We start from the raw sequence: 25,031 nt of genomic DNA, 5'->3' as shown, positions 1-25,031 counted from the left end.
TTCTTTCCATCGTCCTTTCCAAGTAACTTTTCCATCGCGTTTCAGTATTTTCTCCACAGTTTGTTACACGATTTTAGACACTATGACACTAATACTTCCAAAATATCACTGTCATTTATTTTATTAGTCCTCCAACCGTAGGAAAACTTCCTCTTAAACCAAGGTATTCTCAAATGTCTTCTAGTCCTCAAACTTCACCCTCTTCAACTTGCTCCCTATATCCTCTTTATCTCCTCGATCATCAGTCATCACCCCTTGCAGCACGGTCTTCCTCGTGTAGCCCTTCCTTTGGTGAATAACAAAATGTCTTACAATCTACAAACTTCCGCCTTTCCATCTTCTCCCTTATGTCGTTTTAATTATTTGTTCCTTTGAAATGGTGCTTTCGCTGCGATAAAATAAGAAACAATGACTTCCTGGTTAATTGGTGCTTGCTTGATATATTTCGATAGGTACTAATTACTACTTTTAACTCTTTACGTAATAATCATTACGTTAATTGAAATAATTACGTCAATATAATTATATTTATTTCAACAAATGCTAATTACTATTTACGACATTTTACGTAACGTACGAATATGCAAATATACTACGTATTCAAAAATATCAAAATTATACTAATGATAGTAAAGAACAGAACATGGTATCTTTTTTTCTGCAACCTATTATGTTATCAATAACAATAACAATAACAGTTTAATGCTGATCGATCGGCCCTTTTTGCCGGCTAGTCGCCCACTAATCGCTGTATCCCCATCAAATTCAAATCTTCCAACTAAATTTACTCAATTTCGGATCATCGACGGTTGCTAGGTATCTGCATAACACGGGCTAACTGTTTGTTAGCGTGCGCGCGTAGAAAATACACACAACGAAGAAGGTTCTTGCCAGGAAAAGAATGTCAGATATGCGCGAAGAATATGGTTGTCGGCGTGTCTCTGCGCGTTTTACTTCTGAGGGATATCGTCGCGCTGCAAATACCTTAACACGCGTCGGCTGGCAATCCACGAGCGCATGGAGCGTTTATCGTGTTTCAATCCAACGGAGGGTTAAGTGCGTCGAGAGGAAAAAAAGCTCTTGCACTCTCTTTGCTCCGCCGGCTGTTGGGTCTCTGCCAGCGACAGATAATAACCTTCAACCACTGCTGCCGACGACCAAGCACTTTGCATTAACGTCGAATTAAAACGCGCCGCGGACGTTTCACTCGTCCGTTCTTTTTCCGCGCTCGTTTACACGCTCCTCCTGTCTCTTCTTTTATCTTTCTGCTCATTTAGCGTCTCCGTAGTTTATCGTTTATTCGTGGCTGTTGAAGAACCCGAGTTGTTTAGGTGAGTTGAGCGTAGAAATGGTTGGCAGATCGAGTACGTGGGTTTTGAAATATCATAGCTCTGCAGTTGGGATTCACCTGTATGTTTTGCGTTGTAGATTACGAAGACACATGCTGCTCGAACATGGTTTCTGCAGTAAAATATTTATATCGTTGTACTTTTGGGTCTTGTCCCTATAAATCTTTATGGTGTTTGCCGCCTTGTTTCAGCTGAGTGGATGAAAGGATCGATAAATCGTTCCAATTAATAAGTAAGATGTCTTGATAACGTTACTCGGTTGAATTTTTCTCAGATTGTCGGAGATAATCTTTAGGTGAAAATTTATGTCGTTAATTCAGTAGATCGGTTTCATCAGTTTGAATGGCGCTCGCGATTTTGTTCAATCTTCCTGATAAAAGTGTACTTTAGTTGAAGATTCTATCCTCGGTCAGTCTAAAGAGTTAATTCGATTTATTCAATTAGCCAGAAGTTTTAGAAATTTCTTCTACAATGTAACATAGGCGTATTCAATTTATATGTATGCATTTATCATTTATTATTTATTATTTTATATGTATCATTTATATGTATTAGTAACGATTATATGCAGGAAAATGTTATCAAAAGGTGGAAAAGTAAAGGAATTTTCTGAGAACAAGGAGAAGAGAAAAAGAGAGAAATGTAGATTGTAATTCGCGAGCGAAGCACTAAACTGATCACTCCATTTTTCAAACGAGCACAGATATAGCATCGAGCAATTTTTCTCTGACGCGCCGGACAATTGGCTCGAACTGATTAATTGTATTAGCGGGGGAACGTCGTTAATCGTGGTAATTTGACAAATGACCATTTTGCAGAAGCTTGTCGTGGCTCGATTTTCCTCCAACGTCACTGAAATTCCATTATCGCGGAGCGAGCCGTGCAAAACGGAATGGAAACCGCAACAAAATTCGCGACGTTCGACTATCACCTACACTTTCGCTCTGTTTGTTCTCCGTGATTGCAGGATCCTCGATTTCCAGAGGATTTTCTTGTAATCCTGACCCCTTCTGTGCTCTTCCTTTGATCAAACACCTTTCTCTAATTTTCTTCTTGCGCTAGCAAAACTGAAAATTGAAAAATTCAGAAGCAATTAGTCGTGGATAATATTTTAGTTTACTCAGTTGTTGAATGATGATTATGAAACTTTATTACTTTTAAGAAACATTATTTCTTTTATCTAGTTAATTTTAACCCCTGAACGTTTGATCTCTAAAGCAATGAATATGTAATTTGTTTTAGTTTAATTAGTCGTTAAATGAATTTTGAAACCAATTGAAACAATTTCAATTTCTGAAGACCTAACTTATGAAGCAATTAATAATTTGCTTCAGTTTAATTACTAAATGTATTATAACCGAGAAGCATATTTTTCTTCTATTAGTTAATTTCAATCCCTGAACAACTATCCTTTGAAACAATTAATGATTTGTTGTATTTTAATTAATCAGTGAATGACAAATATGAAGCCTATTACTCCTTCTATTGGGTAATTTCAATTTCTGAACACCTAACTTATGAAGCAATTAATAATTTCCTTCAGTTTAATTACTTAATGTATAATATCCGAGAACACGCATTTTCCTTCTGTTGCTTAATTTCAACCTCTGAACACCTAACCTCAATTAATGATTTGTTTTATCTTAATTAGTCAGTGAATGACAATTATGGAGCCTATCATTTCCTTCTATTGGGTAATTTCCATTTCTGAACACCTAACCTCTGAAGGAGTTAATAATTTCCTTCAGTTTAATTACTTAATGTATAATATCCGAGAACACACATTTTCCTTCTGTTGCTTAATTTTAACCTATGGATACCTAACCTCAATTAATGATTTGTTTTATCTTAATTAGTCAGTGAATGACAATTATGAAGCCTATCATTTCCTTCTATTGGGTAATTTCAATTTCTGAATATCTAAACTATGAAGCAATTAATAATTTCCTTCAGTTTAATTACTTAATGTATCTGAGTACGCAAAATTCCTTCTGTTGCTTAATTTCAGCTTCTGAACACCTAACCTCAATTAATAATTTGTTTTATCTTAATTAGTCAGTGAATGACAATTAGGAAACCTATTATTTCCTCTGTTGGATGATTTCAACTTTTGAGCATCTAATTCCTAAAGTAATGAATATATAACTACTTTTAGTTTAATTAGTTAGTGAATGATAATTATGAAACCTATTACTCCTTCTATCGGTTAATTTCAACTTCTGAACGCCAAACGCTTGAAGCAATCGATAATCTGTTCTAGTTTAATTAGTTAGCGAACGACAATTAATTACGAATTCTATTATTTCTTTTATCTGGTTAATTTTCACCTCTGAATATCTAATCTCTAAAGCGATCGATATATCATTTGTTTTAACGTAATTAGTGAGCGATCTATAATCGTGAAACCTTTTCTCCCTTCTATCTAGTTGATTTCAACCTTTGAATATCTTTCTCTGTAAGGAATATCAGAATTGACAGGATTATAGTGAAAATAAATGTGCAAAGAAATTATTTCTTATCGCAAAAGGTGGACGATAGAAATATTAAATATGAAATTAAATTAATCGATATCTTTCAGCTACGCCATTTTGGCGAATCATTGGCAAACATAGGACCACGTTTATAAATTAAAAAGGAAAAGTTCGTTGAAATGTCAATTACTTTGGGATTGCGTTGCTGCATAATCGGAACTCGATGTTGCAAAATATATCGTGTATATGGAATTTTCATTTGATGAAAATGCAAACGCCCCGACAACGCGCGATATAAATGCAAATAGCAACAAAAAGAGAAAAAAGGACGAGAGAAAACGATGGCGGAGGCACGAGTGACAAATGAACGCGATGGGAACGCAAACGTTGGCCAACAAAGTGAGCCATCGGAAAAAAATATTTCGTGAAAGCGGTCGTTTTGATTTGCGAAAGCCGTCGTTCTGCTCTGACATCGGATCGATCGATTGTGCGCACGCGAATTTGAATATATTTATAATCGCTGCTTCGAAATAGCTGCATTCTTGATCGAAGTAATTTATCGACAACCCGCGTATTGCGAGTTCTGGAAAATTTTCTTTCATTTTTTTGTCCTTAATTTTCTCTACGATCAATTTATTAAAATTAAAATTCAATATATAGTAGAGCCTCCCTTTTTTTAAAAAGGCAGGTATAATTCTCGTTATACTGCTCGAATAATATAACTATCACCTTTTTCGTACGAAATTTCCTTTCTTTTTTTCGAATACATATTAAGATCAATTGACAGATTTTTTAAATATTTATATAATTTTTTCAATATAAGTAACTGCACTGAGTTGCAGTCTTTTTGTACTTCGAACTACCGGAGCTCTTTTTCGACTGCCGCGAATGCTTCGGCACGAGAAACACCTCTTCATTATCGTTCTCGTTTGTTGTTTCCACTTCTATAAAATCGCCATTATTATCTTCTTTCACGATGAAACCATTTCATTACATCGGTATATTTAAGGTTTCTCTGCTGTTTCCAGTATCAGAAGAATCTACATGCTCCGGGCAATTTTCAATATTAAGTTTCTCCTTTTGAATATCCGTGACGATCGCTTTCCCAATACCATCGTGTCTGTTTGCTAATTCTATCGCACCTACACCGCTTTCGAACTTTTTTAATTATATATCGTATCTTGTTCCGATAGTTGGAACGCTATTAGTTTCATACTAAATTCTTATAATCGGAATTTACTCGATCGAATAGATACAAGAATACGTTGTATATGAACAGCGATAAAATATGTAAACATTTGAAAGGGAAAAAAAACATCTGTTATTGAGAAATATCTCATTTGAATAATAGAACGTTCGAATAAGTAAGGTTGTGCTTATAATAATAATTTGTTCATTCTAGCAATATAATAGCGCACTACCATATTACATTTTTGTTCTTAATCTTTCGTTCAAACGAATTTACTAATGTTAAAATTCGATATAATTATTCTGCAATTTTACGAAGAAAGGCGTGTATTACAATATCATATCGGCGAAATACTCTTTCATCAACGAATCTCTGTTATTATACTTCTTGATTCATTTTTCTTTTTACATTTCTTTCTTTCAATTTTATTTCATTCCATCGTCATTTCTGTAGAATTACTCGTATTATTATTATTGCGCATATGTTGCGAAATATTCTGCCCTCTTGGTGAAACGATCTTTCAAAATGCATTTATTATACATGTGCGAGTTCCACGGTATGTTTTTATTAACGAAATTATTCCAACAACAACAACAACGAGAACAACAGGGAGGCAATGTTATCGGACCGATAATTTTTGGCGGAATCTCACGAACGAACGTTTCGAGGCGAGCTGCGCGTTTCCGAATTCATTAATTCGCGTGAACGCAGCCTGGCCATCCTCGGCCACTTTTACCTCGGTTTATCATCCCTAATATTCCATTAACGTGAAACGTCGCGCGTATAATGCACCCCGAACATACGCAAACATCGTGCACGCGAAATTTATTCCAATTATGTTAATATTCACGAGAGACACTTGTTTTCGCGTCGAAATGCCCCCGCTTTCTGTATACGAAAATTTCACGGAAACAGTCATCGTCGTGTCGTTAAATAGAACCATCGAATTTTATCTCCAAACTTTACAAATATTTGCAATCTTTTTCCTTTTAACGAAAATCTCTTTATTTTATTTTCTTTCTTTTCATTGACGAAATGACTCGTCGGTTCGTTTAGTACGACAAAATTTGTACAAATAAGAAATTTATTAGTGGATAATTCATTCAGTGGACTCTATTATTCTCAAATTACACGGAATTACAATAAACTGAATTATAAAATAAGATTACGTATCGGTTTTCGATTTATTGATCCTATCCTCGTAGGAATAAAATTCACATCCAGACATTTTTCTAAATATGAAGATTATTCGTGCACAATTTGTTTAACAAACCCTGTTATTCTCGAACTAAACCGGTTTCTTTCTATTAAATTACAGACTGAATTATAGGATGAAATTACCAACTATGTAATTATGAATATCTGCGCAGTTGCGAAATTGCTATATTGATTTATTAATACGGCGTTATGTTATATTCACTCATGAATGACAAATATGATTATATTCTACCGAGTATAAACGATAAATTAATTAAGCTATAGCAATCAATGACACGGATAAATACGCAGAATTGAATATGACCGTGTTGAATTTAATGTAACTCTACCTACTTGCGCGACATTGAAGTTTCATAAGTTCAGGAGAGAGTTCCATGGAATGCAGTCGGAACTAAACACGTTCTCGTCTCGTACGAGCGTCTCGCGAGATTTTCATCGATCGGAATCCGACGTGCTCTATGGTTCCTCAGGTTTGCTTGTTCGTACGACGAAATCCAGGTATCGATAGGAAACGGATATCCTACACGTCCTGCGCAGAAACGTTTTCTGCGTTATTTGCAAGTCATCCTGCAATACGGCCGCACGTCGTATTGATCGATGGGAGAGATAATAATAGCGGGCCGTGGCACGACGAGGCCGAGATTTGATAAGGAAATTCATTAACGCGTCCCACTTCGCCACGAAATCGGACACTCTCCCGTTTCTTTTTTCTCTCTTTCTCTCTCTCTCTGTCTCTGCATGCTGTGGCGTCGCGTCAGTCCACAAATTACACGTCGCACACTGTAGCATGCGGTGGATGGGGGTCGAGTAATCGTTGTTCGATTCTGATTTTATTATTCGATGATATCAGTCTGTTAGTAAGAAATATAAAGTGTAAACATTAATTTTGTAGAAAATCGATAGAGACTTGGTAAAAATCGTTTGTACATCAAAATTGAATCGCTCGAAAATTACAAGCATATCGGTTCGTTCATTCTTAGTATATCCTTTTATTTATATTTATTTTATATATATGTAAGATCGTAAATCGTAAAACAAGTATTTATATATTATTTTGAGTTCACTAGAGCGTTTATAATATCCTGGCAAGTTTATTTAATTTATAAACAACTTAAAATCCAACACAAAATACAAATGAATAATAAAATTAATACTATGTAATATATATATAAAAATAAATAAAAAATAAATAAAATAAATAAATATAAAAAATAAATAATAAATAAAATCAAACGAAATAGTAAAATTAATACTATGTAATATATATATTAATTTTATTATTTTGTTTGTATTTTGTGTTGGATTATATTTATTATTTATTTTTTTATATTTATTTATTTTATTTATTTTTTATTTATTTTTATACATATATTGCATAGTATTAATTTTATTATTTCGTTTGTATTTTGTGTTGGATTTTAAGTTGTTTATAAATTAAATAAACTTGCCAGGCGATATTATAAACGCTCTAGTGAACTCAAAATAATACAATATGCAATTTGAAATGCTGTCTATAAGACAGTTAATATTAACTGTATGAACCGCGTAAAATAGTTTTAGCTGCAGCGTGGGTAGAACGATGCGTTTCGATAAATTTCGTCAAATACAAATTGTGTATAATATTTCAATATTTACGTCTCACGCGGTTTTGTAACCGTGAATTGTCGATGTTTAAAAAGCCATCTTTGAAATCGCGAGGCAAAAACGCGAGCAAAATACACGCGCACAAAATAGATATGAAAAGTTAAAATATACGTAACTGTACGAAACAGCAAATATTCCAAAAATTATTAATTATTTACATAAAGATCGAACATGATGTAGTATAGAGTCAGTATATATAAAGATTACATATGATTATCTATCTTAAATTCTAATAAAATTCTAATAATAATAACAATAATTTATACTTTAAGCCCATAGCCTATTTTGAGCAAGTTGTCGCAGTCTCGTTTCTAGTTTCTTACGCTATATCATATTCTTACATCGAGTTCTAAAGTTACTATATTATATTGCTATTTTATCGTGTTGTACAGTAAAATGAAGTGAGCTACATCGACGAGAAATATCGAAATTTTTGAAGAATTTATACCACGAACAAACAATTCGGAGTGTAACGAAAATCGCTAATAAAAAGGATGGTACTGACGGTTTTACCACTCAAGTGTTTGTTCAGTTTCAAAATTCGCGGTATTTCGAGAAGCATGACTGATGGCGTTGAAAAAGCCTCGCGTTCGTATTTCGATTTTTCCGTTGTTTGCTTTAAAAACTGCAGCGGCACGTCCGGCTGTTACACGACGATCGATGTGTTCGTGTAATTTATCTATTTATTCTAGCGCCGTTTCGTCGTCCAGTAATCGAGCGTTTACGCGAGCATTACGTGTACGCCACCGTGTCCTTGCATAATCCGATGATAGCGATGGATTTCGAGTTCTCAAAGTTACAGTCGCTCTTAGTCTTGGCCTTGATCGTTCCCTTGGCCACGCCTTTTCCTCGCAATTAAAAAAAATTCAAGTCATTTGAAAATCGTCGTCAGATTATTTCAAGGTCGTTCGAGATCAACCGGGGAAGATTTAAGGTGATTCAATAGCGTTTGGCAGAACCATTCGACATTTTTCGTAGCCAATGGAATGCTACTTCAAGATCATTTCGAATCGCTGGAATATTACTTCGAGGTTATTCTAAATCGCTACAATACTATTTCAAGTCGTTCTAGATTGCTAGGACATTATTTCAAGTCATCCTGGATCGTTAGGATATTATTTCAAGTCATTCTAAATCGCTAGGATATTATTTCAAGTTATTCTAGATCGCCAGGATATTATTTCCAGTTATCGTTGATCGGTAGGATATTATTTCAAGGTCATTCGTGGTTACTCGGTGACATTCAAGATTATACAATAATATCAACGGTATGCTGTTTCAAGGTCGTTTAAGATCTGTGTAACACTCTTTTCCAATTTATCCAAGATGCCTCTGAGATGTTATTTCAAGGTACGTCAAAGGTCATGCCAATTTACTCAACATCATTTACGATCGTCGAAGATCGTGTTATAATCGCTCGAATGTCGTGTACCAGCGATTGCAACTCATCCTAAGGTTATTTAAGAATTATCTCGAGGTTATACAAGACGAGATTTCAATTGAAGATCGATTAATCTGTCTCAATGGAAAACCAATCAATCAATCTCTATTAAATTTAACATCTCACGTTGTACCATTAAAATTATTCGAAGTTAGTAAACGTGGTACAGAAATTAGCGCATCTGGAACACCTAGAAAACTTTTGAACGCTTGCAAGTTGACGATACTTCAACTGCTCAGAATCCAAATCGAGATCCTGAAAATTTTGGTAACGATATATGCGTGAGGTTAATTTCAATCGACAGTTTCTTCAAGTTTTTGCTTGATCCGATTGGGATCAATTCGTAGCTGTCGCTAACGAAAGCTGATGAAGCTCTCGTTGCACAGCAATGAGCCGACTTCTGGACTTGAGAGATGCCTAGAACGTTGCGGAATCGCGTAAATCGTCCCGGCGAGTTTCCATCTGCCCTACTTCTTGCTAATGATACATTGTAGAAAGTTTAGTCTTACAGAAATCCGAGTTGGGAAACGGTCCGCTTCGCCGACGCTCCGTCGTGATTCCACGCTCATGCCATTTTCGATATTCTGTAAGATGTTCGATATTTTATTAGGGTAGGCTGATTCTCCAGGGTCTTATTGATCAGTCCGTTTATTCAAGTAGTTCTCGTACATATTTGTCGGATATAATCTTGCTCACGAAGCTTCTGGGCAATTTCAGAATTTTTATCTCGCTATTCGGCAATTGTCAATTACGTATATGACATTATGCATAAGAGATATGAAATTAGGCCTATGAGATATATGAAATATGTGAAGGGTATGGAGTAGATGTAGTAGATGTATGAAGTATATAGAATAGATATAGAAAATATATGGAGTAAATGCAGTAAGAATATGAAGTATACAAAATAGGTATGAGAAGTATATGAAGTATATAGAATAGGTATAGAGAGTATATAAAACATATGGAGTAGATTGAGTAGGTATATGAAGTATATAGCATAGGTGTAGAAGGTATATGAAATATATGAAGGGTATGGAGTAGATGAAGTAGGAATATGAAGTAAATAAAATAGATATGAGAAGTATATGAAGTATATAGAATGAGTATAGAAAATATATGAAGTTTATGGACTAGATTAAGTAGGTGTATGAAGTATATAGAATAGGTATAGAAGGTATATGAGATAGATATATGAGATATATGAAATATATGAAGGTTAGGGAATAGATGAAGTATATATATGAAGTATATAGATACAGGAAATATATGGAGTAGATGAAGTAGGAATATGAAATGTATAAAATAGATATGAAAAGTATATGAAGTGTATGGAGTAGATGAAGTAAGTGTATGAAGTATATAGAATAGGTATAGAAGGTATATGGAATAGATATATGAGATATATGAAATATATGAAGACTATGGAATAATGAAGTAGGTATATGAAGCATATAGAATAGATACAGGAAATATATGGAGTAGATGAAGTAGGAATATGAATTATATAAAATAGATATGAGAAGTATATCAAGTATATGGAATAGATGAAGTAGGTATATGAGAGATACAGAAAATATATGGAGTAGATGAAGTAGGAATATGAAGTGTATAAAATACATATGAAATGTATATGAAATGTATGGAGTACATGAAATATAGATGAAGTAAATATGAAGTACATAAAATAACTATAGGAAACATATGAAGTGTATGAAATAGTTATGTGTATTATATGAAATAGGTATATACAGTGTACAAAATAAGTATAGGAAATATATAAAGTAGTTATAGAAAGTATATGAAATAGATATATAAAGCATATAAAATAGGTATCAGAAGTACATGAAATGTACGGAGTGGATAAAGTATAGTATAAGTATATGAAGTAGATAAAATAGATATAGGAAGCATATGAAGCGTATAATATATGGAACAGGTAAATAAACTACGCATGTAAAATATACGACATGATTTAAGTATACAAGTTTGCAAATAATTGTTTGTACGATATAATACATCGTCGAAGCAGGAGCATGAATTGTTTCATGAAGAAGTTGATCAAGCCCCATTGAGGTAGTCCTCCATCGTTAGCTACCATGCTTGTGACCATTGGTCGTTACTCATAATTATCACAGTTATTATTAGTTTATAATCGGTACTGATTGTTACAAAGTGAATATTTGTGTCTGCCATTCACGTGTTTCGGATAGAGTATGCAAACCCAGCATGTAACAAATGTGCTGCGTGAAATGTCTCGGGATTTGTGCATTTTCCAGTGGTTAATGTCAACGTATTACGCCTTTATACCTACAACCAGGCACAACACAGCGTTATATTATTAGTCGATTTACATTTACTCCCCTTACATTCACGTGTGCTCGCACTATTTGTTCACACGTGTGTTTACACACTGACCAATGGAATATTCAACGAACAATTATCTTATCGAGCACTGTACACGTTAAAGTGCTTTGCGTTTTCATTATATCGCACGATATTGGATTTCGTTGATGATCGTTCGCGGGAGTTTAACGAAAAAACCGTATTCAACGTGCTTTTTCCTTTTTCTATTAACTTACCAGGTATATGTAATTTTTATTTTTTCCAATTTCCTAACCGTTTTATATCTATATAATATAATCGGCAAGCGGAGCTCGAAATGTTTTTTATTTTATGATAAAACTTTTTCCGGAATTATTCGCGAAATTACGAAATATCTGTGCAATATTTCCATCGGTCTCTGTTCACTTAACACTTTTATAGAATTGTGGATTTCTTTTATGAAAGTAATCCACTAAAAGATTATTTTACAGTACATTGTACACTCTTTGTTACATATTATTATTGTTACATATTATTGCATACGGACATAAATTGTTAATTTACTTCATATTTAAGAGGAGTTTATTTTTAACTTACCAGCAATTTTCTGTAATATATTTGCTATACGGGTTGTTAGGTTTTGATCGATTCATGTAAATATGTCCTAAACCATAGACTATTGGAGAAAGTGTTTCGAATAAAACTTGCTTTGTCTTGAGAAGGACGTGTTGTGATGCCGATAAATTTCATCTAGGTGGACGCGTCTTCGAGATTCCCTCACCGTTGTTTCTTTAAATCCAACTACACACCTGTTTTTATACACCATACGATGTATTTTTTAATTTTCTGCACGAAAGTATTAAGAAACCGTATATAAAAGTATTGGAGAGAAAAATGATTATTAGCTTCAAAGACATTCTAACTTTAATCTCGTGAAACGTACCGTAAAGGCAAGGAGAGTAAACGCAGTGCTTTTATATTTATGTTTCCCTCGTCTTTCATACACTCAATTCCATAAAATGAACATTGAAAGATCTTTTAAATTAAACATTTTCACGCGCATGTACCTTTTCTTTTAGAGTATTAAAGATTGCATCGAATGATGGATAAAAGATGTATATGTAGCTCCATAAAAAAAAAAAAAAGAAAAAACGAAAGAAAGAAAGAAAAGAACAAAAGATCTCGTCGCCTCGAGATCTCGAAAACGCCTCCGGTTAGACAAATCTATTGGTGGAAGCTTCATTTGGAACACTTTTCCGAATAATTTATTTAACACTTTTTCGGATAATTTATACATAGAAGTTTACATGGATCAATAAAAATAAAACATCCTGTATATTCAATATGTATATGAAACAACGATATTCTACTATACTACTCTATATTGTTCTATTATATTCTATAATATATTCAGTGATAAATCACTGGAGCAACATGATTTACGTATTTCATCGTGACGAAATTGTTCACCGATATCTGTCGAAGCGTGAGATCGTATGAGAAATGTTGTTGCCGATACACTTATAGAGATCATGCTATTTCTCGTCCATCGTATTTTTGATGCATTGTGCGCGTCTAAACCGATATAATCTTTTGTGTCCAGCCTTCAGGCAAACAGTCACGTTGAAAAAGCGATACTCGTGTGCAGATTATGTACGTAGAAAAGATTTCGAATGGTTACGCTGACCTAATTCGCGGACAAGTAGGTTTACCGAAGCTTTCGATCGTGGCACACGTAACGCGACTCAATTTTTCCCTGTTTCCATCCCTTGCCCCTTTGCTCCGTTTCTCAAAGACGAGCACAGTCCTACCAATGTACATTGTTGGGAAGGTATTCTCCGACTTGTGCAGTTTATAAACTCGTTTCGAATGACGAACGTGATCAAGTTTCACGATTGTTGTACGCGCACCAGCATAGTTCGAAAGATTCAGAACCGAAGATTAAATAAGTTCAGGTATAAATTCTTCTTGCAAGTGTAGATAATCTCCAAGATGGACTATTTATTACGTAGAGAATGAAATACCAGGCAATGTTCCGCGAACGATGAACTAATTCGTTTCTGTTTAGACGTTATAGTTTCCTTTCGATATTTGTAAAGAGACGACAGAGAAATTAATTTTATTTTATTTCCAAGCGACAACAAAGAGAAAAAAAGCTGTGCCTTTCAAATTGTAATTCCAATTCAAACTACAGTAAAAAAAAATGCAAATTGTACAAGAAATCTACCAAGAGCCCCTACGATATTAGTCTAAATTAAAAATTATTAATTTAAATTAATCAACAAAGCAACACGCTGCAAAATGTTAGCTTTTCTCTATCCTCAACTCTACGTAAACCCGCATTTATCGAATAAGATATAGAATACACAAATGGCTAGTTAAAAAATAAATTAAATAATAACGAATTAAATAACCTACAGGTGTGCTATCTTTAATTTCTCATTGACGCGAGTAAAGTTTTTCGTCTGTAACGTATAATATCAAAACATTATGAGCTCAGGATATGCGGTTCGTTGAAAATAATTAAAAATATTATGAGGATTAGTGTGTAAAAAAATTGTCTTATTTTAAGAACGAAATGATAACACATGTACAATAAGAAAATAATAATCAACATAAATGGTAACTAACAATAATTACTTATCAAACATATATACTTATTTAATAATAGGTACATCCCCCTTTATTTTCTATTACTTCTATTGTACGATTTGGTATCGATTTATATAGTTTCTGAATATAATTTTGACTTAACGTATTCCATTCGCGTACAATTGCATTTTTTAATTCTTGTACGTGTTGATACTGCTTTCCATTCCCGAAATTTCTAATTATTTACTTGACAAGCGTAACAAATATCTGAATCAGTCACTCAACTTCCACCGTTTTCTTCATTATCGCGTTTGTCTCTAGGAGGCTTCAGGGATGAAAATCAATCTGAAAACGAGGCTCGAACTTGTATGTTTATCGTAACACGATTGCAGGCGACAAATTCCACAGGCGACGTACTCCTTTCGATTTGTCGTAATGCCAAAGGTCGCCGGGCGGCCTTGAAGACTGCGTGCGTATCATAAGAGGATTCCTAGTAATCCAATATGAGGTACGTGCTAACTCCTCGATAACGTTGCCGGTACGCTGGTGCACGGTCAGCACGAGATTGCGGTAGGTCAATATGCAATGCAAACTAACCTGCTTCCCGATCATTGTTTATCGTTCTGTCGATAACTTATTGCTTGCATTACGGTCTTCTTACTCCCTTTAAGAGGAGGGATAGACGCTTTTTATTGATATTACCACGACAAATAAATATCGAGGGCTTCAGGATGTAGAAAATGGTGGTCGTTAAAATAAGTAATGGCTTTGTATATCTTGTGGGGATGAAGGGACGTTGCGGAGGAATATTCTGCTGTTCTGTTGTGGATGTTTCCTTTGACAGGGACGATATCCGAATATTTATTTCAAATTCACGATATTAGAATATTAATCATGTGGCTGATTTATGCGTCAGTAAGTGTGAAGCAACGAGCGATGTAGCAACGCGTAGCATTTAATAAAACGATGCGTATAGAAATTGTTGAAGTAGGAAATTTGTACGGAGTACGGTGGAAAAGAATGTTAGAAATGCTTTCTTATGTCGTGGAAATGTTCGCAGTTGAATGGCTTGCTCTTGAACGTTTTCGAGGATGAAACGAACGTATTCGGAGATTTTGATATTTGTAAACATGTACTTGGTCTGAAGGAAATACTCGAACGATATCTATCTCATATTCTATTCAACGTACGTGATAGAACGTTTCATTTAGATTTGGAATACGACGTTTACATATCGTGAAACTGAACCAAGGTTATCATAGATGAAATTTTACTTCATAGAAATTTTATTTTAACATCATCGTTTCGTAATGATATTACTACAATATTATTTAGAAGCGTCGTAAACGAACATCGTCTTTACGCACAGCGTTAAAACGACTTTCTTTGATGATAAACACGTGATTTAGCAACCAGATATATTCACTGCATGAAGACAAGCACATTTTTTAAATATGAAACTAGCGTAGTATAATTTCGAGACAATATCAAACATATTCGTCTATAAAAATATGTAAAAATTCTAATTCTGAGGGCAGTCGATAGGAAAAATCTCGTTCGACGAGATTCCTGAAAGCTTAAAGGGCCGTGAAAATCCGGTTGAAAAACGATGTACGTATAGTACGTACGTAGAAATATTGAATACCGTGGGACACGTTGAAATGCATAAGATGGCACGATGTCTTCGGGCGATAGACGCTCGACGGTTAATTTAATTTTGTTCGAGACGTCCCCGACGAAACGTTGAAATTATCGGGATTTTACAACTCAGGGCAACTCAACTTACAGCGGCAACTTTTCTCTTTAATGGTTTCCTCTCGCTGACCGGGATGGAAATAAATTTTATCGGCGAACACAATGGCCGGCGTGCGATGTTTAAACTCTGTAATTTTCGTATCTTTGGAAGTGCGCGTAATGAAATAAAAGTTAGGATAGGAAATACTGAGAATTCCTTCGAGCGGCCCCTGTTTCACCAGATTAATAAGAGATTCGCGGAACGTGCGATCGACGGCTAAACCGCGTCTGCAGCGGCGAAATTACTACAATTAAATCCGAAAAATTGTTCAGGCGCGAGCTTTCCAATTATAAGTTCGTTTCGCTCGTTTCCGCATTGAAACTGAATCGGTAAATACTTTGCGAAACTTGTAACGTAATTCACGAAGAACGTAGTTCGAGGATGTTCGAAGAATAATTTTCGACCACCATAAACAATTGTTAATCAAAGTTACTCTCTGTGTTTATTTATTTGATTTAGTTAATTTATTTAATTTAGTTTGGTATGCGAGCGAACGAAATAAAATTATAATTGAAAACAGCGCGGATAATTTTTCAAATTTAGTTGCTGTTCAACGACAAAGCTAGGAATTTAATTCTTCCATTAACAAAGACAGAAGACTGGCGAAAGATTCGAAACAGAATAATTTCTTTTTACTAACTTTTACTATTTTTCATATTGTAACACCAACGCAATGAGACCCTCGATGGATAATAGAAATTGTATTCTCGTTGGTTGGAATCGATATTTTCTTCTGTCACCAGGGTAATCTATTTTATATTTGAAACGATGCTTTGTGGGCTTGTTTCTCTGCTTGGAGAGATATTTCTCCAGGGGTGGTATCACGACTGGTACATATTTTTTCCCCCGCGTTCAATCGATCATCGATTCTGCCAACGTAAATGGAAAGGAGGAGGTGCACAATGTGTCGTGACAACCACGCAATCGTGATGAATACGACGCGAGAAGCTCTATTGCTGCGGGTTTCCTTGCTCCCAGCACCTTCCAGGTAGTATCCTTGCGATCCTTGCGATTGTTGTTGATACAATCGAGTTTCTTTTCACTGATCATTTATACATGAAAGGTCCACGGGAAGAAAGAAGAATGCCAAGTTTCAATGTTTCTCAGAAAGTGAGAATGTCTTTCTCAATATACAGTACATGTAACGAGAATAGAAAAAAACAATTCATATAAATATTCAAATTATTCATATAAACATATGCTGTTTATGTTATATTCGCGTTTGTGAGATATAAGGAATTTTTTAATGGGAGCAAACATATTGAAAGTGTTGAAATACTAAGATTCAGAATAGGACAAGCTTTTTAATAAATTTGGGAAAATTTGGGAAGATTTGGGAACCAGACTCAGACAAAATAGGAATTTTCAGCATTTTCAGTTGATTGTATATCTAAAAAGAATAAAAGAGTTCGTACAAACATATGCTCTATCTGTGTTCGTTTATGAGATATAACGAATTTTGTAAATAGAGCAAACCTACTGAAAATATTAAAATATTAAAATTCAAAATGGAAGAAGCTTTTAAATATATTTGAGAAGCATCGTTCGTGACGACACGTCGACAGATTTGTTTTGAAACGCAACGTCATTTTGTGCATTTTCTATGAAGTTGATTAAATATGACAAAATCAGAAAAGAAAATTCGTTAAATATCATAAACGAACGCAGATAGAACATATGTTTGTATGAACCTTTTCCATCGTTTTTACTACGATAAACAATACAATTGTACACAAAGTTATATACGATATTTTGTACGATTTTGTATATAGTTATATACGATAGTTATATACGATATTTTGACAATTTTGTACGATTAGCTGCCGATGTGGATGCCAGATATTCTGTTGTGCCCTGTACAATGTCACAACTTCATATTTTTTCATAAATATTAAAAAAAGGAAACGTTTTATTTTTCATTTTATTCCGCATAATTTTCAATTTTTACTTGCAATTTCCAGTAATATATAACACATTGAACCGTAAAAAATAAGAAGTACGTTGTACGCCTCACTTTCTTGCAATTATGTGCAACTCAGAAAATTTCAATTGAAATTAATACGACATAGCAAGTGGCAAAGGGTACGCATGAGAAAATTCTCCATTAAATTAAAATTCCTTTTTATCTTGTGCACTCTTCATATGCGTATAACAATGTTAGCACGATAATACGATAATCTGCATAGGAATATTTGCAAAAGGAAATAAAGGGAAATTTATTTCAATTTATTTCGCAACGTTTTATTCCAATGGAGAATCGTAATATTTTAAATTATTGTCAGACAAATATTTTGTCAGTTGTCGTTGCTCTTTGAACTCTCAAATCGTTTTGTTTTCGCTCTTTAATCATCGTGTTTTTACGACTATGTATCAACTAATAGGTTCGTTTAACCATTACTCTTGCAGATTGAATTGATTTCATTGAAATATACTCGATTATACTATACGCATTTTCTGATTAATAATTAATAACAGTATGTAACTATTTCCAGCATACAGCATAGATACAAAAATTACAATTTTCCTCTTACTTTTTTTTCACTAGTACGTAGTTATAGCATCGTTTTTCATAATCATGATTTTTCTCGTCCCACTTCGTAATCTACATTCTACATTATTTTCTCCGAGGTTATAAATACATATTGCCGATAGTATATAATTTATAACGTTGTAACTAGTATACAAGTATGTCGCAATAACGTATCATTTTTTACGAAATATAGCGTGGCATAATTTACGATATACAATTACGCAACATCGATGTGCGTAACATACCACGGTGCAGTACAACAATTTTTGCTCTCATCTACTTTGATAATTAATGCTAGAACCATTGAAAATGAAGAAACAAGACTCGTATGAAAGAAAAATGGAAATAAATGATACACGAAGAAACACGCGATGCAAGGAGGAACACGAGCTTGCATGCGTTTTTCAGAAATGCAAGAAATCGTTGAAATTCCCCAAAATCTATGCTGTTGTATTTGTACTGTTCAAATTTCCAAAAAAAAAAAAAAAATTACTGTTAATCCATAACACTTCTATGGAAAATTATGAATTCTGATATAAACTTCCATTATCAAGTACAGTAACTAGTAATGTTTTTTTCTTTTGTGTTTGAGATGTTTCCAAGATTGGAAACTTGGTATTCGAAGCGCGAGTCAGTGCAGCGAAGATGCTAGTGATCGTAATTTTCATTTCCTTCCAGTCTTATCTTACAGTTTCTCCTTTAATATAGAGGACAGATATTTTTCCATCGTGACGTGTTAAGAACGCTCAGCTTTAATCTGTTGGGAGGGCAACTAAGTGATTGCGGATTTTGTCGTACCACCTAATGACAACATCCGCAATCACTTAGTTGTCAACTCAATAGATACATCCTATGTAGCAGTATGAAATTTGCCAACAATTAGATCGTGGTCGTTATCGTTCACAAAAATTTGATATCCGATGTACAACGCGAAAATGGGTTGCTTCGACAATTATCTCTTATCCGTATCTCCGTTTCGTAGCAAATAGAATTTCAAATTTGTAATTATCAAAGTAGAATAGGAAGCTTGAGATTTCAATTTTCCTACTTTCCTGTTCCCTTTCATGAGAACGATACGTGTTTGGATTACTTGATTTTTTATCATTTTCTCAATTACTAAATATCGCAGGTCCATTGATCTTAGTTAAAGTTAAAGTTGGAATTGTAGCGGGCTTCACGATTTTATTCGAAATCAAATTTCTTAAGTCTACGATAAAAAGTCTTCGAAGCGTTTTCATTAAGTGGAAAAAATCCCTCGCTGGCTTGCTCGTTCCTTCCATTAGAACTAGCCGACATCGGAAATTAACTGATCGTTTACTAAAATTTCATCGCCTTTTCCTCCTTGTCGCTATGGTGCGACACGATGCAACGATTGTGCTCTTTCATCGTTTCTCTTGGCAACACTTCCAGCTGTATAACGAATGTCGCAATTATTTTGTCAGCGTCGTTATCGGGCCCGTTTGGTCTACGTAAAAGAAACATACGCGTACTCAGAAAAAAAAGAAAAAAAAAAAAAAATTAAACACGAAGAAAGAGAAAAACTCTTCACGAGATAATCTGATCGATCGGACTATGTTCGTCCTCGTCTCGTCGAATGCGCGAAGAATGGAAATTCTGGTCAGTAGCCGAGCTCGATGACAGGAAACCGTTGGTCTACGGGTCGATAGTTTATCGATGACCTGGATAGCTAATTAATCGAATTCCGGAGGAAAGATCCCACGAATTTGCCGATACGGCAAACAGCATGGCTAATTCATCGGAGAACAACCGAAATTCGGGTCGTTTTTGTTCATTACGAGCTGATATTGTCGTCACACCTATCGAGGAATCTGCTTTATCTAGAATTATTATACTCTATGCTTTCTTTGCCATACTTTTCTTCCTAACCCTGTCATAGTTTGGATTTTATTCGCTTATTGGGGAAGGCGAGATTATAATTATTATAAGATTAGACCGCGCAGAAAGTCTTCAGCTTTTTAAGCTTAATGTTCCATTTAGGGCTTTCAGCGAGCTTCCATTATTTCACACATCTTTCTACAACACTAAGTATGACTCTATCTGTATCAATCGTATCTGCAAATATCTCAATTTACTCGCCCATTTGCTCCGTCTTTTTTATGGATCTCGTTTAACAAACATGTCAGAAATATCGTCGATAATTCGTGTCTATCATCGCAACATGTGTGATTTCCTATTAATTGTTCGTTGTTCGTTCATTTGTACCGATTTTTGTTTGTAGCAAAGGGTGTTACCAGTATAATAAATGTAACGATACCAACAACAACAATTGATTGTAGCTTCTCACTTTGGTCTGAGAATTGGAAAGAAGCAAGATAGATAAGTGAAGATAAATAAATTATTTGGTAGTGGTATTGTAACGTAGATATCAAATAGGAGACACTGTTAAGCAATTAAAATAGAATGCTAAGATTTAGAAAGAAATTATACAGGCGGATTTTCTGGCTAGTTAAGGCGAAGTCAGTGTTAGAACTTGTTGTGTCAAAAGGGATCATTCAGCAATATATTCGCATAGTAACCTCTAAATTACACGGCATTACAGCGGGTTAATCCTTCGGCACAGGTGATCGATACCGGGAAAAATAGGTTGCTCTGTTAAATATGCAAATTCAATGTCTCTAGATTCAGCCATAATAGGAGCCATTTCTTTCGTTTCGCGGTAAGCTTGAAATTTAGTTAGCTCTGAATTGAGCGAAGCAGAAACAAACTTTGAATTCCGTTTAATAATGTAAATTAATATTATGAAAAATAATTAGTGGAGTTTAAAAAGTAATCAGATTTGAAAAGTTCGGCGAGCGGAATGTTTGTTTCACCTTCGCTGGATTTTAGGGATGAAAACTTTCGAAAAAGCACTAAAATTAATTAGCTAAATATTCGGCAAGCAACGTCGTTCAAAATTCCAATTAACGTTATATTTCATTTGTTATCGTAAAATATGCAAGCCCTCGAAATTCCGAAAAATTAATCAGCTAAGTATTCGCCGAAATTAGCCAACTATTTGCTATGATGCGCATTCGCTATTTTAATTACACATATTTATTTATAGATACGCGTTTCATCGAAAATCGATGAATTCTCAGTTTAATAAAAGTGAAATTCGTACGATTGCGCCGATACCGACACAACATAATCTTTCCAAACGCCAGGCAAAAAGGCGAAAGCTTGTCTTCTCGATCGTCGATACAACGACCTTGACGTCACGTAAAACAGCGAAAGCAGTCGCTCTTCGTTCGCTCTTCAAGAGAGAGCTGTCCTTCCAGCACAACCCCGAACCAACCCCTTTCCAACACCCCCCTCCGGCATTGTGCGATTGTCTCGGGAAGTAGGTCGACACAATCAGTCCTCTGCAATCGCACAGATAGTGCACCGGCTGGCTACAAGTTCGCTCTCGAAATTCTTCCTCCTCAGCCTAGCGTACAGCACGAGATTCACCTAATTTCACCACCTTCGGCTACTCATGAATTTTTTATTGTAGGGAAAATTCTTCGGCAGAAAATTTGTTCCCTTGAAACAAAGCAAAATGATGGTATGGGTAGTACAGTTTTTGTTATCTTGTCTTTTATCGCGCGATACCATCGATACAATACGAAGGTCGTTTGATACAAAAGCCTCAATTTCAGTTTCGTTGAATTTCAGATTTGTCGTAGAGCGAAGCGAACGTCGCAAGCCGCGGCCAACGTGTATGTTACTCAGAACCTTCCCCTTTATGACACAGCTCAAGGTCAAGGTCATTGGAGTTTAGTCTCCGCTTATGTGCATAATCACCGATTATTTATGTAACTTTTTCGCATGACACGCGTAACCATCGAAAGGATTTCTAACTTCTTTAGGACGTACGATATGATGTGACGATTTTATCTTGCAGCAGCTACTCATTGACGTTAGAAATTGATCTCTGATTTTGAAACGTTTGTCCCCTTTATTGCTTTCTTCTTCTGTTTTCATCCGCCACTTTCCTTGGGATATTCCCAATCATTCGGAACGAGTAGCAAATGGAACGGGTTAAAACTTTCGAATTTACGAAGAAAGCTCTTCTTCTGTACAACTTTTTCTATACGAGACACGCAATCTTGTATTCTTCATTGCAATCCGAACAATCAAAATCCTTATTTTAATTTTTGGTTATTTTCACCTTCCCTGGCAATTTGTTGAACATTCTAAGAGGCGAAGAAATGAACGTAAACGCAGAAAGTCGAGCGATAGAGTAACACTGGATGGGAAAGGGTCGAACCAAGGCGTTTCGGGTAGTTTCGCGAGCTAATATTTGCTCCATCAATCAAGAATCTAGCGTCCTTGGCAGAAGAAACGGCCAGGTTACCGCTAGTCGGCCGCACCTTCGCGTCGAAAAACGACCCTACTCGCCCTTATTCCCTCTTTCTCGATCGTTCCACCTTCGCAAGAATTTCCGTTGTTAATAACCTTCCAATTATCGTCAAATTCACGCACCAACCCCTCTGGAACGCGACTAATCACGGTGCTTAGTACATTTAACAGATTGCTAGGTTAAAAGATAGTAGATAAAAAGAAAAAAAGATTTTCGCGCTAGTAATGGAAGGAAGAAATCGGTTCGACAGAAATTTAAATTCCACCTGTCATGTACAATGCATAGAGTTATATGTTTTAAGTATTAAATGTAGAAATACTCCACTATACGAGATAGGAAAGTATCGCTAAAACCTAATTCACTTTAGCGGTCGAAGGTGTTGCAGTCTATTACGATTAACACGTTCGTCCGACAGCGTCGTAGATATTACATTTTATTGTGACTGTAGAGAATTGTGGATCTTAATTGCCGAAATAAAAGTAAAGGAACACTAAGGTTTCACTTAGAATTCAAATTAAAATAGTTTTAGATCTATTTAATAAACAATTTCCAGGATTTTCGTCGATACACATTTGCACGCGTCTGAGCACTTTCTTTGTCTCACCATCTTCCATACCACACTGCCAACGGAACAGTTACATTCATCTGTTTTTCGCGACACCGCGCACACACATACTTCCACACACTCATATTCGCATACGTGTATCACTACTACGCGGCCAATCAAGTCTAGTAAACAAAATTATACATATCTCAATAGTGGCAAATACTCACAAACAATTCGAGTTTGGAACCGTAGAGAGACGACTAGAACGCGATCGATCGTTGCGATCAGGTGATCGCGTCTCCTGGCTATTCGAGTCAATCGACTGTGTATTAACCGGAGACGCGCGTATTGTACGCGGTAAAAGTGCAACTTGAATCAAAGCAATAAATAATAAATTGCAATTTGGACGCTTACGAAGCATAAGTAAAAAATTAAATATACCCAGTGCGTAAGAAGGAAATAGGCAAGGAAAGGAATAAATGAATAAATCACGGGTATAAGGAGAAAGACCGAAATGAAAGAACGTATTTCATAAAACATTCGTCGAATTCGTTTGAAGAATTTAGGTTTCGAGGGACCGAGTCGACGTGGTAAGCGAACCGATGTCGTTACTCAAAGAGTTCACAGTTTCACAAATGCGACAAATAGGATCCCTGGTGGAGGAGGAAGACAAGTGTCTCTGTACAAGGGAAGGTTGTGTTAGTCTTAACGGACGCGTAGGTGCATGCAAGTTGACATGCTATTTCTTGCGACTGAAGTCACGTAGTTCGCTGTAATTTCGATACAAACTCAATTTAAACGTTTGTTCTCCGTGTTCCCTTTCGACTGTCGATGGCAGTCTTGATCGTTATGAAACCGACGCCACGGTCAACAGTTTTTCGTTTGACTCGACCGAACGTGCAAAAGATCTTGACCGATGCTTGACCTGATTTGACCGTTGGTGTGAATCAAGCTTAAACAATACGAGACGCAGTGCAAGTACTTTATACGCAACCATTGTATTTATTCTAGCTATTGTTTGGGATAGTATCTTGTATCGTACTGTTGAACGCAATCCGAGGACTGATACGAACGTCGTTTAATGATCCATCGCTTCGTTAATGACATTCAATGAATAAAGGCGAGGATATCTTGTAGACTTGGTAGATCGTTATGTTATTCGTATGATAGCGTGATAGTAATTAAACTCAATAATAAATTCAGTGATTAAAGACAACGATTAAAAAGTAATGAGGTTGATATAAAAAATTGGAACAACACACAGAACGATTCTTTGATTGTCTTCAGTTGTGAGCTATCATCCAGTGCTGTGAAACATTAATTGTATAGGAATTGTTCGTCACGAACGTTTAAAAACATTGGGCAGGCTATTACTTAGCGTTTATAGCTTTCTCGAGTGTTTTGAAAGGAGCAACTCCTTCCTCGCTTTTTCATGTATTCGTTTCATTACAGACCCGTTAAAAAAGAATTTTCCACTTCTGGCTCGTAGATTCTTTCTCGGAATGCTTACTGCTGAAACGCTCGTAACACGCATGACTGATTAATAGCTTTGACAAAGGAAGAACTTGGCGTTGCATATTTTGCGTTC

The 25,031-nt window shown here is 35.3% G+C and overlaps 1 protein-coding gene across 6 annotated transcripts in view; it reads left to right on the top strand.

Moving 5' to 3' along the window:
• Nucleotides 1-25,031, top strand: part of Mtd (TLD domain-containing protein mustard) — a 302,520-nt gene that overhangs the window by 33,495 nt on the left and 243,994 nt on the right. Inside the window, exon 1 of one of the 6 annotated variants that reach the window (XM_072013262.1) lies at nt 6,214-6,223. The exons of the other annotated variants lie outside the window; for them this stretch is intronic. Coding sequence (XP_071869363.1) covers nt 6,222-6,223 — 2 coding nt within the window. The 5' untranslated portion in view covers nt 6,214-6,221. Of the gene's footprint in view, nt 1-6,213; nt 6,224-25,031 lie in introns of those variants that run through there. 6 annotated transcript variants of the gene reach the window in all.

The sequence above is a fragment of the Bombus fervidus genome, chromosome 11 (assembly GCF_041682495.2).
Source record: "Bombus fervidus isolate BK054 chromosome 11, iyBomFerv1, whole genome shotgun sequence".
In the NCBI taxonomy this organism is placed as follows: Eukaryota; Metazoa; Arthropoda; class Insecta; order Hymenoptera; family Apidae; genus Bombus; species Bombus fervidus.
This window is presented reverse-complemented; position numbering and strand designations above follow the sequence as displayed.